At 39.1% G+C, this 17702-nt stretch overlaps 1 protein-coding gene across 14 annotated transcripts in view; it reads right to left on the bottom strand.

The window, feature by feature from the left end:
• The window catches only part of ST7L (suppression of tumorigenicity 7 like), a 90527-nt gene that overhangs the window by 11917 nt on the left and 60908 nt on the right, over nucleotides 1-17702 (bottom strand). For 4 of the 14 annotated variants that reach the window (XM_068540507.1, XM_068540503.1, XM_068540506.1 and 1 more), the window contains one exon: nucleotides 15241-17149. In XM_068540507.1, the coding sequence (XP_068396608.1) occupies nucleotides 16971-17149 (179 nt within the window). In that variant the 3' untranslated portion in view covers nucleotides 15241-16970. Of the gene's footprint in view, nucleotides 1-2702; nucleotides 3491-3577; nucleotides 5509-10853; nucleotides 10917-15240; nucleotides 17150-17702 lie in introns of those variants that run through there. The other 10 variants (XR_011073561.1, XR_011073564.1, XM_068540499.1 and 7 more) reach the window with 9 other exon arrangements.

The following is a 17702-nucleotide window of genomic DNA, read 5'->3' on the forward strand; positions in this document are numbered from 1 at the left end:
GAGCAGCTTTACTCCGCACAGGCAGCAAGAGGATGGGGGTGCCATAGCTCTGGGCCGTGGGGGCAGATTTATTTGGATGATAGGACTAATATTTGTGTAACCTGCTGAGACCCATGTGGGAGAGTTTAGGGTGGTTTTTCTTTTGGTGAGGGGGTTTGCTCCAGTTTCACATCCATTAACACAAAACATGAACTAGTCAGGGCCCTTGTGGTCTGCGGTGAGGGGATTCCTGTGGAGAAATAGGACTGAGTGAGTCAGGCCAGGGGAATGTCTTCCTTGCAGAGTGGAGTCAACTGGATAACTGATGAGCCAATGGTGGGATTAGGGAGGGGGGAAATGGGAGGGGAAAAGAAGAGTTTCTGACGTCTTGAGCTAGGATTAAGAGGAGGAAAGCTCTAAGGTAGTGGAAGGGTAAGGGGCTCATAGTCAGTCTGAACTCAAGAATAGAGTTGAATGAATTACAAAAGGGTGCTGTCTTGTATGCTGGGCCACTGGGAAGAGCTCTCAGGTCCCAGTTAGCTTCAGCTCTCACAAGGTTATCCAGGTTACCACATAAATGATAGCCTAGGCCTTCCATGGCAAATCAACCTGAGCTAAATCTACCTGTGTTCTGTTATCTTATTCTTTTTTGGTTCTTACCCTGTGGAAGGAAGCGGGCCTCTTCTGGCATCTCATACTGCTCTGTGCTTTTCCCTGGGCTCCAAGTTCTAGTTCATAAAGACCAAGTTTTGCAATTTCCTATAAATGGTTAAGAGAACAGCAAGCTGTCCAGAGAGTGAGAGGTCTGAAAAGTGAGGTGGATAGTGAGAGAAAAGAGGTCCATGTAAGCCCTATTACAGAGGCTATGTGGCTCCAAAAAAGAATAATGGCCAAGCAATTAATTTTTCCTCTTATTCCTTAGCTTGCCTCTGCATTCCGACTGGCTTTACACAACTGGCGTCCATTCTGCACTATACAAACAGAAACTAATTTATTTGGAACAAGCAGCAAAACGAGAACTTTATTTGGTGCAGTCAGGGCCCCATTTAGTTCTGCTGCTACTCACTCACTGCCTCTAATCTCCCCCTTGCCCATCTCTCCTCTGTTCACTAGAGGCCTGTTCCTCAGATCAGCAGTCTCTTAGCCTGCCACCTGTTTCACTCCTTCCTGTTGGTCTTCATTTCTTTTAGCTTTTAATATTTATGTATAATGCATTGCAGAAAATGCTATTTGGATACAAATTAAGTTAAAAGACATTATCCTTTAAGGATCTTAGAATCTTTTAGAGAAGGCACAAGACTTAAATACCTCAGCTTCACAGCCTATAGCCAGTTCCTCTTATGTAAAAGTAAGAATGCCAGCCTTAACATAGTCCTGCAGATAAAAGCCAACTTGTATTATTGCTGGCCTTGAATAATAGCATGAATCCATACTCTTCCTTAGAGTGACGCTAGAAAAATGAAATCAGGGACTTCAGATTATTTAAAAGAATCAAACATTGCCTGGCCCTGAGGGTCTGTCTGCAAAGTCTTGTAGGTCTGAATCCTGACCACTCACTGCCTCAGTCTTCTTCCTCCCTGTTACAGAGAGTAATTTCTTCCCTTTCTCTCACCTCCCTTAGCAAGCACACCAACCACTAAGTCCTTCGCCAAATTCTCAGACCCACTCAGGACCTTGATTTCTCCATGGCTTAATATAAGAAAGATAACAAGGATTTTTTTTCCCTCAGCCTTTCTGAGGTTTCATTTAAATGCCCTCAGTGGTCACAGGGCAGAAACCCAAGGGAGGAAGGCAGGGAGAGTAGGGAGAGTATGTTTCTCATCCCTGGGAGGCCTAGCTCCTGCAGCCAAATTACAGCACCGGAGAACAATGTAATGCATTCCTGGGAAGGTCGGTGGGACCCTGGGCGCCTGGGCCTTGTGGAGAGAGGTGCCAGACACAGAGCTCTCCGTAAGCAATCCTGCAGAGCCGCCCCCTGGTTCAGAAATGAAATACGGGAGAGCTTCACATTACGCAGAGACCTGTAGCTCACACCTGGTTATTGATGGCCTTGGTGGAGGCCTCTGCCCCCACCCTCCACTTGGGAACTGCCTGCTACTATGGGGGTTGGGCATCTTTGAAGCAATGTTGGAAAACAAGAAAGAGATGTTTCCTTTTCACTCCGCCCTCCCTATCAGCCTGTGCACAACCGTGAGGATATATATACACAAATATCTCAGGCTGCATACGGGTTCTAGTCATCCTCCTTCTCCCCAACAAAAAAAAAAGAAAAGAAAAAAGCAACTAGATTTCAATCAAACACTTCAAAACTCATACCAATAACAGGGGTTCAGCTATAACCGAGGAATATTATAAAACTATTAACATGCAGGCAGCTGTTGGTTTGGGGACTGGCACCCCTCTGGGAGGTGGCAGGGGAAGGATACAGAAAGGGCATGGAGAGAAGAGATCAACAGTGGACAATTCCCACCCAGGCAGAGTGGCTGAGACTGTAGAACTCCTCATGGCTGGTTCACGCTGGAGAGAGTGCAATTTCGTGTCCTACATGCTATCAATGATAGGGCAGTCTCCTATGACTGCACGAGGTACGATTATCAGGCCTCCTGCTCATCACCTGTTGTTGTTTTTAACTCTTACTAGGTTAGAAAACAGGATAGCTTTAGGTTCCAGAGATGATCTCCACAAGAGAAAGGCACTAGAGGGGAGCAAGCAGTGGCTTTACAAGGGTAAATATGTCACAGTTGCTGCACTAGACTGAGCTTTCCCAGAAGCTGGTGATTGGCAGGTTTCAGGTAACGGCCAGTGGGGTGTCAGTACTATACCTGTCCCTGACCCCAAAGGTCAAAGTGATAAAAGAGAGGGTATAGGTACGTTTTTCCACTTCCCATTTATGGCTTAAATGATCTCTGAGCAACTTTGTGGTCCTTCCTCATTTACTTAAGATGTTTTAGTCATCCTGGATTTGAGAAAGCAAGGTAAGCATTCTCCCTTTTGTCCCCTAACTCTGAAGTGTTCTGGCTTAAAATTTGCCTTTGCTCACTTCCATTCTGCCTACGAGTCTATGGATAGAGCAGCTGGGCATGGGAGTTCTCTCTCTGTGGCCAAAAGAAGCCAAAATTGGGTGACTTTACTTCAACACCATCAACCCCAGTAAGCAGACTTGACCAAACAGAAAAGCTAAGCTGAGTGAATAAGAAAGATAGTTTAATCCACAGCTGTTCTATTTGACAACTTTCAAGGTGGGGCTTCCCCAAGAATAACTGTGATATTTATAAAAAGGCTTTTCATGTATAAACACTTTAGCTTATATGTAATTGTCTCACCAACCCTGTGATAGGAATTACGCTCATTGTACAGGTGCCGCTCAGAGAGGCTCTGTGATTTGTCCAAAGTCCTGTGGATGTTGAGTGGCTCAGCCAGAACTCAAACCAAGGGCTTCTGACTTCAAATCCTGTGTGTTCTCCTCAAAGACTGAGGGTGCCTAGGGCTGGAGGCACAAGAATCCCAGCACCTTTAGGACAGAAATTGATACAAAATATCCTAGGAGAGTATACATGAACAGAATTTACAAAAGGAACAGCTTAGGCCTTCCTTAACCTCATCAATGCACCCCCTTTTTGCCATTTCTGCCACTAATACCACCACCACCAAACGATCACTATACTACATTTAGTGGTCCATGTTTAATCAGCTCTGGTTCCTAATTCTTTCTATTCCTTTTTTCTTTTTCAGATTAACAGTTAAATTTTTGTTTTAGTTTTATCTAGTCCTTTTAAAGGGATGCTAAATGTGTAGACAGAGCAGAAGTAGTCATGAGAAGCCATGAGAGGAAGTTATTAAAGCTTTGGGCTTTTAAAGTATGTATCAGAATTCCCTTTGAGAGTTCAATCTTTTTAAAAATGCTGTCAACTCCTCGGCTAGGAAAGTAAGAACAGGGAATGAGAGCGCTTAAAAAAAACTGTCCTATCCCAGGCCAGATGCCTACTCACAGCCTAGTAAAAGTCCTGGGACCTCTAGCCAAGACAAGCTATTTATCTACACCAAGGCAAGGAGTATCTACCCTGCAGAGAAACCCGTGCAAGATGAGGCAGACAGCAGATTTTCACTTGATCAAAAACTTTTGCTGCTCTCAACCCCTCCTCCCACCCTCATTCAAAATCTGGACTTCTGTTTAGGTCCGAGACAGTGAGACAAAGCAGCTCCAAGAGATGATGTGTGTAAGGGGAACCCTTCCCTGTTCAACCCTGGAATGCATTCCATTAGAGACAGCATAAGCCCTCACATATCCTACCTATCCCACTCCTGAACCCCAACTGTGAAGGCAGAAAGGAAAACTGCAGGAACACCATGTTCATCAATCATAGATCTGGGATGCTACAGCTCCCTGACCTGAGCCCCCATTTGAGCTAGGGGAAGAACACCTCATGAAAACAGTCTACCTATAGTTAGGATTTCTCCCAGAACAAACCTTACTTTTTGGTCCATCGATCTTGGCTCTCACTGTTCTCCTTGCTTCCCACCCCCACTGCCTCCGCATGTGGGCTCAGAAGTCATCATCTAAAGAATTCCACTGCTCACCTCCTGCATAGCAGCACAGCCCCATGAGGCCGCACACCAGATGGAGGGGATAAAAGTACGAGGTCATGGCTTCTAGCAAGAGGCTTTTTCTTAAACTAACCCTGACTCCTGGAAAAGAGGCAGAGCAGGAGAGTGTCGAGTGAGCTGCTGACGACAGCAGCTTCAGAGGTCTTGTATAAAAAGCTAACTGAGCTTTCAGTGGAAATATCTCTACTCCTGGTCTCATGTCTACTTCTTGAAGGTGTCTGAATAGAATGCAGAGACTGTCAAACCAAAGGGTTAAATCCTGCCCAACTGTAGGGACCTATTCAGCAGGCTGCCATACACATGCTAAGGTGGAGGCCAAACCCTGAACACATGCCCCGTTTCTCCAGGAATGTAACTATGAATAAAGGGAAAGGGTACGGAAGGTGGATGAGAACTCAGGGGAAATTGAAAAGGTTGTCAGTAGGCCTTCAAAATGTTTGTGTGTGTGACACACAAAGATGGGGATGCAGGAGGATCATCATTCCTAGAACTGTTATGTTTGCTGGGTGACAATGTACAGAAGCAATAATTACAAAGAGACAAAACAGTTTAACACTGAGAAACAGAAGTCTCAGAATAAAGGAATCAGGTGAATGAGATTAATCAGGCTTTCTATAGGAGGTGGCTTTTGAGCTGGATTTTTAAAAGATAAGGAATGTCCTGGTTGAGAGTGGACAGAGGAAGGCATTCTAAATAGAAGGAACTGGTTTATGCTGAAACTTAGAAGCAAGAATGTGCAAGCAATATATAAGGAATTTCAAGCAAGTACATATTATATACACTGGAGAATACAGAGAAATTAGAATGCTGAGATCAGGGCTTAAATAATGTGAGGTGACTGCATGTGCCCAGACTGTCAAATGGCTCAGAGTCCCCTATAGAGCCACACAGCATCTTGATCTATGTCAGTAAACACCAAGGCACCTATGGGAAAAACACAAGGATGAGTCCATTTGTTACAGATACTGGGACTAGAAGAGAGCTACACTGTAAAACCCACAAAATGCTAAGTATCATTAATCACAGTTCCCTATCATTTGAGATTCTGGGGTAAATAAGAGATATCAAATATCCTATCCAGAACTGTGATGCATTAATGTAGGCTTACAGGCCCAGAACCTGACACAAATCAAGCCAAACTCTTAAGAAATTAGAATGTAAAAAAGGAATTCTTTAAAATAGAAAATACATGTTTCTTTCCCTGACTCTCAAACTTAAAACTTGACTGGTCCCCTATATCCTGTTTGGCATACTGGACTTTTGAGGCTAGCACATTCACCGTAGCTGCGGTCATACTGAATAGGAAGAGAGCTATGAAAGAGCTTTAGGGACTGCAAAATCAGTTTACTAATAAGTGAGAGGATAGTTCTGGTGTACTACAGGGTGCTAGAACAACAGCCAAAGACAAGATACAAATTCTGATTTCATAAACTTCGAATTAGGTCTCTGGCTTCTTGCACTTGTTGGAGGTAAAAACAGAGCTATTTATCGGGCTTCTGCCAAGTTTCCTAACTGAACTTTCCTAACCTCTGATGACAAAAACTGCAAGGGCAACCCTGTTCTTCCACGGCATTTTCCTGGTGCCACTTTCAAAAACAGAATATTGAAATGTATGTGTGTGTGTATATATACATATATGCGTTTATACATATATATGTATATATATAAATTATATTTATGAACACTGAATAAGCCAAAAGGTGAGCAGTATCTTAAATTTCTGCTTTACTTAACTGGCACAATTTAGTTAGTGCTGGAAGGGAGGCAACCATTTAAGTGATAGCATTTGTTGGTATCATCTTGGTTTTTTCCTCCTCCCCTAGGCAGTTTATAAAAGGTGATTTCTGAAACCCTTCACAATAGAAAAGCTCAAGGGTTTACATTCAACTGTGACACCACTATGAATTCATTAAGAAGCATGTTTCAGGTTGCACTATAATTTCCCTATGTAACATAAACCCATGGAATCTGACATAAGCTGATTGCTCATGCTGGTTATTTTATTTACATTTCTGAATGGAAGGGATCTCAATACTCATAAAATATCTTACTAACTTATTATTTTTCATCTGTTCTCCCAGAGCAGCTATTATAAAACAGGCATAGAGACAGAAGTCTCAACTTGTATGACTGGTTAAGCAACCAGGGAAAAGTTACTGCTCCAAAGCAATTTTTTTAAAAATAATTCAATATGGAGCTTGAGACCAAATGAGGTATCACTACTCTAAATGCCATGTGAAAGATAAAAGTTAAAAAAACAGTGTTCATTATCTTTGTTGAAGTCCTATGGGAGTAGGAGGTAGTTCACAGGAACTTAGGGGGTCTGGAGTTTACCTAAGTCTTTCTTTAGAGACCTAATGTTAGCAGACACAGCCTAGTATAAACGGGAACACAGGTGAATGGATGAGAGTGGGCTCCTTACAACCCAGAAATATGAATGCGCCTCCTTACCAGCATGTTACTAATCAGACTTCTGAAATGGAAGATAGCATCATGCATCTAATTCATTATTTGGAGATGTATGTTCTGTTCATCTACCCAAAGAATAATAATTTCCACTTATTCCAGAAAATATAGCAAGCTCAGATAAATTGCTAGAGAAGTAACAATTACCAGTTAACTCCAGAGCCTGATCTGCAGTCTTCTGCCTGTAAGTCTGTGTTCAAATCATCCCACTTTCTTTCTTCTGCTGCCACAATGCGTTAAATCAGTATATTCTTCAACCCTCTAGTACAGCCTTGGGCCTACTCTTCTACTAAATATACTTTCATCATTTTACCATATCTAATGATTACATGCCTAACAGTATAAATTCCCCAAGGACAGGTTCTGTACCTATTTTTAAAAAATATTTTAATATGTATTTCAAGGTCATATCCCCAATGATCCAGTCAGTACGTATACTTGACTGAGCCCAATAAAGACAGGAAATCTTTTTCAGTTGTTTAGAGAGAAAATCTTGGCAGTTCCCCCTGTCAAAATGTAGAATTATCCAGGATTCAGAATTGATCAGCAAAATTCAGCTTGGAAGAGAGGGAAAAGGCAGCTTATTTTAGTACCTTAATCCAATATCCTTTTATTATTTTTCTTAATTAACCTGATATATTTTCAGAATCAGTCACTGCAGGGTACAGCTTTGACATGAACAGTGGGCTCTGGGAAATTCTGAGTGGTTCTTTCCCTTTCTTTCTCACATGTCCACAGAGGTACATGATTTTAGTCCTAACTCTTTGCTGTCCCATTCTGCTTCTGACATCACACTTTCATTTTCTAAACCAGGATGGTCCTTAGCCCTTATTAATCTGTCATTATTAGGAATGAGAGGATATAAAAGACAAAGATAAAAATGAATGAGTATAGTAGGCTTTAGTCTTACGGCAGCTACTATATGAATCTGAGGGGTGACATTTCTTATTTCAATCTTGAGTTGTGGAGCACTTCACTTTTTAATAAATTCTAAACTATTCAGATGAACATAATGAATACTGCTGTTTACAAAAACACAAACTTCATCATTTATGTGTAAAGATGAAAGTCTTTCATGTCTGATATCTGAAAAAGAATAAAATAAAGAGACCTCCTTCTATTTCCTCTTGTTTGACTGAAAGGAAAAAGCCTCTATCAGTCTAGATTGACTTTTTTGGGTCACTAAATCTTATGTGAGGCATGTGAAAATAACTCATCAGTCACTTCTAGTCAAATGAATAAATCCGCAAGGATGACCTAATCTACTGTTATGGCAGTAGCCTCTGTCTTACACTAATACATGTCTTGCCTACCTTAAACCCTCTACCAATAGACTATGCGTTATTTGTGAACAGGGATTGCATTTCATATTTCATAAAGGTGCCCAATAAATATCTGCTCCTTGAATGAATGAATGAATGATGAACAAATTCATTGGTAGTAACATCTGAATATAATGAATTCAAACATCAAAAACTTACAGTATTTTACAGGATAATCATTACCATACTATAGCATGTTAAAGAATAATAGTTAACATATTTTTAAATGCTGAGGCTCTTTAAAAACTAAACTTTGAAAACAAATTAAGATAAGCCCTACTGGAGTCTTTTCATTCAATAAGCCAGTACTGAAACAAGAATCTTTTCAGGGTATCCAGGATTCTGAACTGCATGTTCTAGTGCAGGTTTTTGGTTTTGGATTTTTTTAGAGTCAGTATTATAAAAGCTAAAATACACCAAGAGCAAATTAATAAGAAAAGTCTACACAGCTAGGGCTTTGTTGAATTAGAATCCCTGGGCTCCCAATAAGGACTAAATCCCAAAGGGATCACAGTCAAGTAAATAAAAAAATCCATCTGAATTTTATCAGAGGGCAGAGTTTCAACTTTGAATCCCCAGCAACCAAGGATGAATTATGTATAAGATTAGTAAAGTGCCTTCATCCACGCCCCAACCAGAGAACATTCTTCTATCTCACTGTGACTGAAGGAAAAACAGCAGTGTATTTGTCTGCCAAGAATAGTTGTGGCTATACTCTAGGTAGGAGTTTAACAACACTGAGGGATTAAAATTTAATTGTAAACCTGCTGCTACCTGGGAGTAAAAGCTTGAACTCTGGCATCAGAAAGAAACTGGGACTCCAGCATACTGAATAGATGAAAACAAGAGCTGGCATGTTCCTAACAGAGTATGAGAGTATGTTCCCTTCTTAAATTCTTCCCCAAACTGCTTCTTTCTCTGTATATCCTATTTGTAATATGCAAGAGTGCTCAATGGGAATATAGCTCTTTTCTACACTTTGAATAGTACATATACATTTCATTTCCAGAACGCTTGAAATTACAGGATGAGGTTAAAGGGTGATTACGTGGTCTGAATTCTCTGAATATCAGTTCTCTTAATTTTGTTGAGCATCACCTGAAGCCCAAATAATTTCTTTTCTTGAAGCTGGCTGTCGAGATGGACATAAGGCAATCTTAATATTATTACAGAACTAAGATTATTTTTTCCTCAAATTCAGATAGACTACCATTAACACCCAATCTTTCATTGAGGCCTCATCGACATTAAGGAACACATCGAAGTTTCCGATGTATTGTTACAACTGCTAGAAGTACATCTGCTACCTAAAAATCCCACTTTAGCAAAACAAAACAAAACAAACAAAAAAGCCCCACGAGTTATGTTATTTTAGACCAAAAGTTTATTCTGTTCAGTTAAACTTCCCCTCACAGTCCTTCACAAACTTCACCTTTGATTTTGAAAGAAGAGTGATGTTGAAACATAAGATATAGATTTGTAGTTTATATTAAGACTTTTTTTTTTTTACCATTTCAAAGAGTTAATTAAATTCCCTCTGAATCACTACAAATGAGTGCCTACTGTTTCTTCAGTATTACTGCACATTTCAGACAGTTAGAAAGGCTGAAGTTCTTTATACAGTTGTGTGAGTATGTGGTATAAATGATCAGTGTTCTTTCTTAAGTGGTTTACTAGCCAGAACAGGAATGAAATTAAAGTGAATCAGTTTGAAGACAGAAAAGCAAATGTGCATTCTTTATTTTAAAACATCAGAGTTCATCAAATAGGCTTATACTATGAAGAATTTTCCAGGCAGCTTATTTGTCTACTTCTACCTTTGCAGTTAAGCACTTCTGCAATCTAAGTGCCTTTTCTATTTTCTGACAATCCACATTGCCTCTTTATTTAAAACTCTTCTCCAGGGCTTCCCTGGTGGCGCAGTGGTTGAGAATCTGCCTGCCAATGCAGGGGACACGGGTTCGAGCCCTGGTCTGGGAAGATCCCACATGCCACGGAGCAACTAGGCCCGTGAGCCACAACTACTGAGCTTGCGCGTCTGGAGCCTGTGCTCCGCAACAAGAGAGGCCGCGACAGTGAGAGGCCCCTGCACCGCGATGAAGAGTGGTCCCCGCTCGCCACAACTAGAGAAAGCCCTCGCACAGAAACGAAGACCCAACACAGCCAAAAATTAATTAATTAATTAATTAATTAAAAAAAAAAACAAAAAACAAAACCCAGCCCAGAAGTGGGGTTAAACATTAAAAAAAAAAAAAACAAAAAAACTCTTCTCCAAATTCATCTCCTATGGGAAGACACTAGCAAAGCCAATTTACTATCATCACTCCATCAGTCTATATTCCCTCAGCATTACTGTATTTGGTTTGAAATTTATTCTTTTGTCCTTGTTTTAGTATACGTTGTAAGGTGACATATTTTTGAAACCAAGCATATATATGACTAACGGGCTATCTATTGTGTGATTTCAAGGAACTCTCTTACCTTTAACGGCTCAAACTTCCTCATCTATTACATTGGAAGATCATAGTCTGTCCTCCAATGCTTCTGGTAAGAATAAATGACAGTGTAAGTATAAACTCTTAAAAAAAGAAAACTAATGAAGTCCATGTTACTTGGTTTAGAATTGTAATATATTAAGTAGTTGCACTAATTTAGTTCTTTTGAGCATTAGAAATTTGATTGGTGGGGGAAGGAGCAAAATTCCACTCAAGAAAAAAGCCAAAATAACTATTCCTTGCGATTTAAATTTTCCTCTGTACCCATTATTCTCTCCATTTAGAGGATTATGCTGGGTCTGCAAAACACAAAGATGTTTTCTAAAACAAAACCCAGTAGGTTTCCTAATATGAATTCTAATACCACTAGTGTAATGGGTTTGGAATGAGTGATTTACATCAATATCTGGGCACAGCTCTTCTAAAAACTGCTATGCAGTCCATTTGCCTCAAGTGCTAATAATTAACAATAAATATATTAGTAGAAATTAGTGACAGGATATCTTAGACTTTGGCACTGAGACTTTCACTTTGAGGGGGGAAAAGATGATTAAATATACTGCCAAATAAATTCAGGGAGAGATTTTGTGAACTTCATACTTGTCAAGCACATGTTTAATAGGGAAAGAGGGTGCTTTCCACAAACTTCAAAACTGAATTAAATCCTGGGGAAGGGATACAGACATGCATTAAAAAGTGCATTGCCCTAACTTTTATTATTATTATTATTATTACTTTTGCCTTTGAAGAGTTCAGTACTTAGAAAATTTGGATAAAGAAGAACATTAGCAATTTCATAAATTTCTCATTCTGGTTCTTTTTGAAGGAGAACAATGAGGATGAAGCATGAGAAATTACCCTTATAAAGAGTAGAGAACAACTTTTCTCTTGCTACAAATATCCCAGTTAATTCAGAAAATCAAAATTGGAATATGCCAGACTGCCCAAATAAAGACTTTAGCAGCACTAACAACGGAACAAAAGTGTAAACATTTAAAATTTTTGACCTGTCACAATAGGCTCATTTTATTATCAGGATACTCTCTGGGAAATACCTCAGCTATATTACTGTGGAAACAGCATGGTTATAGAAGAGTATTTTACAGGAATTTAAGTTTAGTTACAATTCAGAATGTTTTTAAAACTATATTAGTTCTTGAAAATAATCCATTTTCAAACAAAGTAAAGCAACATTTTAATTGTCAGTTTAATTTCTAAATGGGGCCCTATGTATTTAATAAAGAAGAATGTAACTCTCATAGGTTTTTAGTATTAATAAAGTCAGATGAAGAATATTAAAAAAATCTTTTACCTATGAACAGATTTCACATCACTGGTTATGACAATGGAAAATTAGGAACCTTTAAAAATATTTTTTTTCGGGCTTCCCTGGTGGCTCAGTGGTTAAGAATCTGCCTGCCAATGCAGGGGACACAGGTTCGAGTCCTGGTCTGGGAAGATCCCACATGCTGCGGAGCAACTAAGCCCGTGTGCCACAACTACTGAGCCTGCACTCTAGAGCCTGCAAGCCACAACTACTGAGCCTGCACGCCACAACTACTAAAGCCCATGCGCCTAGAGTCCGTGCTCCGCAACAAGAGAAGCCACCGCAATGAGAAGCCCATGCACCGCAACGAAGAGTAGCCCCCACTCGCCCCAACCAGAGAAAGCCCACGCGCAGCAACGAAGACCCAATGTAGTCAAAAATAAATAAATTAAATTAATTAAATTAATATATATATATATTTTTTTCTACTGGTATATATCAATATATGGTTACAATTGTCTATCAACTCCCCTAGTTATGAAGACAATCTTTGCCCTGCAAAAAATGATAATTGTGGACAAACCTTCTCAAAAGTTCTGGTCGCTGTTCAATAAAAGACAATAAGCATTTATATCTGCTTATTATTTTTTAAAATTTAATCTGGGGAGAAAAATGTTAATTATTTTTGGGAAGGGACTGAAGAAATCCCAGTGAGACATTCTGTAGAGAGGTCTTTTGTTAGTATAACATCTGACCTTCTATATCTTTGGAAATCATGCAAACTTGGCTAATGTAGTACTTAAAGAATTAATCAAGCAGATTGTTAGGCCCTAGTTACAGTGGAGCCAGCCAATTATGAGTTGCTCAGAAATTCATCACTGGCATGTCTAACCACATTTTCCCACATAAAGATTAGTAGAAATATGTGGAAACTGGGCCCATTCCCACCCCAGCACAGCTACAATATGTGTTCAGTGAAACAAATTTTAACCAAGTTTTGCCTTAGTGAAACAAACAATTTATTTGGGAATCTTTCTGATTTCTGTCTTTACCCATAACATCTTTTCTGCCAACATTGCAAAGGCTGCCCCATTTAGTTAAAACGCAACTAGGGATTTTTATATTCAAACACACTTGTGAATTCAAAGCACTAAAAAGTCACATGCCAGAAGCCTGAATTTATCAGTAAGTTAATGAAATTCCCAAAGACCATCTTCAGTCTTTTCACTGTTGTAATATGCCCTCCCAAGGCTTACTAAGAAGAAAGCTTTTCTTGCAAGAGAGAAATGAAAGAGGCCAGAGTAGATGAAGATTGGTTCTCTAAGGAGAGGGCAGTGCTGCTCTTAAATAAAGAAGCGCCTTTCAGATAAGCAGAATCAGATTCCAGTTCATTGGTTTGCTGGCTACCCTTACTTTGAACTCTCATATTTAACCCGGCAGGCTTCAAAGCAGGTGAGAAAGTGACCTACCACTTAAAAGCAATTTTTCCTTTTTCAGGAATTCTGGTCTTAGAGAATATCAGCTCTGATATCAGCACATTCCACATCTCCAGGAATTTATACAATTTTTTTTTTCATTGCTCTATGTCTAATGTCCGGCGAGGAGAAAAATCAGGAAAAAGTCCTAACTTGCTGAAAATGAAGTCTTCCTCCATATAGCTTAATATCATGCAAAAGAAGAAGGGGCACTAAAACCACGGACCATTCTAGTGCATTCCCTTCCATTTATCTAAACCTGATGTTCAGTGAGGATTATTAAAAATCATTAATCCCTAGTGCCTTGCTTCACAAAAAGGCAATTTTTGTAACAAATGCATTTTAACAAATTCAAACTGAATTTACTCTAGCATGTGAGCTAATACAAAAAGATATTAGATGAGGAAGAGACAATGGCAACAATGGAAGGAACTTAGGAAATTTTCTTAAATTGCTTTACCTTACTAAATAGAAGAACAAATATGTTTCAAAGATTCTTCATTGATTTCTGTACTTCATTGATACTGTACCTGACTATCAAATATCTGACCTAACTGAAAATTTTAACACAGGCAATTTGCAACTTATCAATTGGTTCTGCTCTATAAGGCACTTTGCTAGTGCCTAGTGCCTAGAATTTGAAACATTTCTCCACTTTCTGGTACACATAATGTACCAGAAGTATAGTACTAATAGTATTGTTTAAATGATACTTAACCACCATTTCTATGGAAAAATGCATTTTGATTTTACTAGTAGAACATGGCTCCTCCAAACATGAAGGGGGTAGGGCTTCCCACTATAGCTGCACTTTGGTGATGATGATGACGACGATGGCAACAACAGCTAACACCTAGTTTTTACTGTCAGCAGACACAGTTCTAAACACTGGATAAATTTTAAACTCATTTAACCCTCACAGAAACCCATGAGGTAGTACTATTCTCATTTTACAATGCGGGGTGGCGGGGGAAGGTTAAGCAACTTACCCAAGGTGGCACAGCCAATAAGTGTCAGGGCTGGAATCCAAAGCAAAGCAGTCTGGCTCCAGAGCCTATGTTCATAACGACTCTACAATCCTACCCCTTCTCCACCTTGATAAGGTGGCACTATCCAGGAATTCTAAATTCTTCTTATTGCAGGTAGAGTAAAGCAGGACTTCTCAAGTTTTAAATGTGTACATAGGATCACCTGAGGATCTTGTTAAAATGCAGATTCAGGAAGGCTGGAGTGGTGCCTGTGGTTCTGCATTTCTAACAAGTTCCTGGGTGATGGTAATGCTCCTGGGGCAGAGACCACACTATATTAAATGGTGAAGAAGCAGAATTTGAGCCTCTAGTTTTCTTGCTGTCTGTCTGTTGAGGTATTTGTATATTGAGTTTATAAGCTGGAGCCTGCCTATACTATAATCATTTCCCATTAATTCTTAAATGGAAACTGCCCTTGGAACTGCTGCATAACAAATATCGGTCTGCAGGTACTTTCAGTAAATACTTAACTTTTAGGAATTTAAAATGTACATGTAAAGGCCACAGGGATAAAACGTGGCTGTAAAAGTTTGCTGTCAGGCACATTTTAAACACTATACACTACCAACAAATACCAAAAGATAGTAAACAAATGCCTGTTTATTGTTCATCAACTAGAATCACAGTAAATTAATAACTTTTGGTCTAAAAAAGAAGCTTCCACTTTCAAATGTATAATTATTCATTCTCGGACACTGCTAGGAGCTTGTGCTATGCAATCTTAAAGGCTCTTCGGGTGCATCAGAGATCTCTTAGGTAAAGGCAGACACTATATATATACTAACACTGATGAATAGAGCAAACAGTGAGTACACGCCACATTAATTTTAGCCAGTACCTCATGGAAGTACACTACTAACAATGACTACATCTCTACTCCAGATTCTAGATCTTCCTCCTCTCTCTGTTTTATCTCCTTCCCACTGCCCTGAGAGAAACCCAAGGACCATCTCTCCCATTGCTTTCCTGTGATCTCAAATACACAGCTGCATATTTTTTTCCGGTTGTTAAATTGACAAGATTCTCTGTCTAGTCCATTTTTTTCCATGCCAGATTACACTGTGAAGTCATTTCAGTTTGAGACACACTCGCTCCCCAGTCAGCACCATTGCAAGCAACAGAGTTATGGTATGATCACTAAGCTTTCTTCTTATGCTAAAAGGAAGCAGAAGAGTCAGTTTCCAACCCAAATATCTATGCTCCCTGAACAACAGTAAAAAGTCATCCTTCTTGAAGCCTAACCCAGAATCAAGTGTAGTCTCAGACTCCTAGGCCTACAGCCAGTGGCAACTTAACACATTATACAATTGACCTTCAGGGAAAAAAAGAAACCAGTGCTCTTACTACTGGTGTCAGAAGAAAACCAACTAATCTTTAAGGCACAAAATAAACTCTTAATGCAGGAAAAGAAAGTGTGAGGCAACAGGGAGTTAGAATGGAGGCACATAGACAAAAATATAGAAATTACATTACCAAGTAAGGCCTAGTATTTCTATGGTTCTCAGTGCTTTTCTATTTGGAAATATAATGAATTAACATTTTCTTTTTGGGTTTGAATTCTTATTAGTTGGTAAAAATACAAAGATATACAAGACACATTTTTTAAAAGGCTTGGAGACTTACAGGGACTTATCTTTGGTAATTTTGCTTTGAGCCAGTGATATTAATTAACAGGTTTATGTAGAAAAGTAAATAATCATGGGATACTCTCTCTAATATCAGTCCTCAAATACTTTCTGGACCTGGGTCCGGAAATGGGGAAGCAGTTCAAAACTAAAGGGTAAAAATTAAAATAAAGGTCTGTACATGGTTCTGCACCCAAGGTTGGGAGATCAATAAGAACATGTAGATATAAAAACAGGGAGAAATTTTGAGTAAAGAGGCACATTCTGAACCCAGGGCAAATGTCACAACTGTCCCACCTTACCTACTTATTCTTCATCCTAGTTGCACTCTTGAATTTAACATTCACCAAATCCTGAGAATTAATGATTTCATTTAAATGGAAAAATCAAAAGGCTTCTGTACAAAACAAGGGATTTTTTTTAAATGCCAAAGAAAATGCATTTAAAAGGGGTGGATTATTCTTTAGCTAGTAACAAGGGCTATGCTTACCACCAAAAGTGATCTACAAAGACCAACTTTATAATGTTATGCCATTGTATTCTCTAAACTTCTAAGCAACAAAAATACAGCTCAAATCACCAAAATCTTATGTTTAACATATTTATGGCAGCAACTTTACAAATCAATTCCTGTAATTTACTATAACAAATATCTTCACTGCTCAGCTGGTTTAGCACAAACAGATCAGAGATGGTTTCTTGTGTGTTTTACAAATACTCTGCACAAGTCCTTGAGATCATACTTACAGCTTTAGCAAAAACACCCATGATTTCAGGAAACTGGTGTGTGAGAAGAGCTATCATTGCTGTAGAAGAACACAGTCCTGCTGTGAAATGGATGAAAAAAGGAAGCTCCTTCTTTGGGTAAACAGAAACATGATGAAACGCTGCAAGGGAGAAAAGACAGAAATGGATTTTATTTCAGAATACAGTGTAAGCCAGTTTTAATATTTTCAAATGAAATCCATGTATAAAAACTAAAAAGGAAAATGTTTTTTAAAAAAAGAACAAGAAGTCTCTGGTCAAGCAAGGGAGAAGGAAATTATTATCCATTATTTTCTCTAGCATCAACAGCACACCTACATAGCCAGACGACTGTCAGGAACTGGGAATAGGATGGCACTGTGGGAAAGAACAGTAATTGTAGTCATGCTGAGGTGGTTTTGAAAAAGAGCTTTGTCACTTATTAGCTGTGTGATCTTGAATAAGTTGCTAAACCCTCTAGTAGTTGCTATGGAGTTGTTATGTTGAACACTGTAAGCCCTTTATAAAGGTGTTGTTATAATTTTGATCTTTGGGAGCTCAGAGATAAGTATAGAGATCAAGAGACAGACATGTGGTTGGAGATTTACCAGAACAATCAGTTAACAATTTTACCCAGTTATTAATAAGTGTCCTATATGTGGCATTTCATTGAGCACTGTAAAAATCTAACCAGAA

The sequence above is a fragment of the Eschrichtius robustus genome, chromosome 3, assembly GCF_028021215.1.
Source record: "Eschrichtius robustus isolate mEscRob2 chromosome 3, mEscRob2.pri, whole genome shotgun sequence".
Classification (NCBI taxonomy): domain Eukaryota; kingdom Metazoa; phylum Chordata; class Mammalia; order Artiodactyla; family Eschrichtiidae; genus Eschrichtius; species Eschrichtius robustus.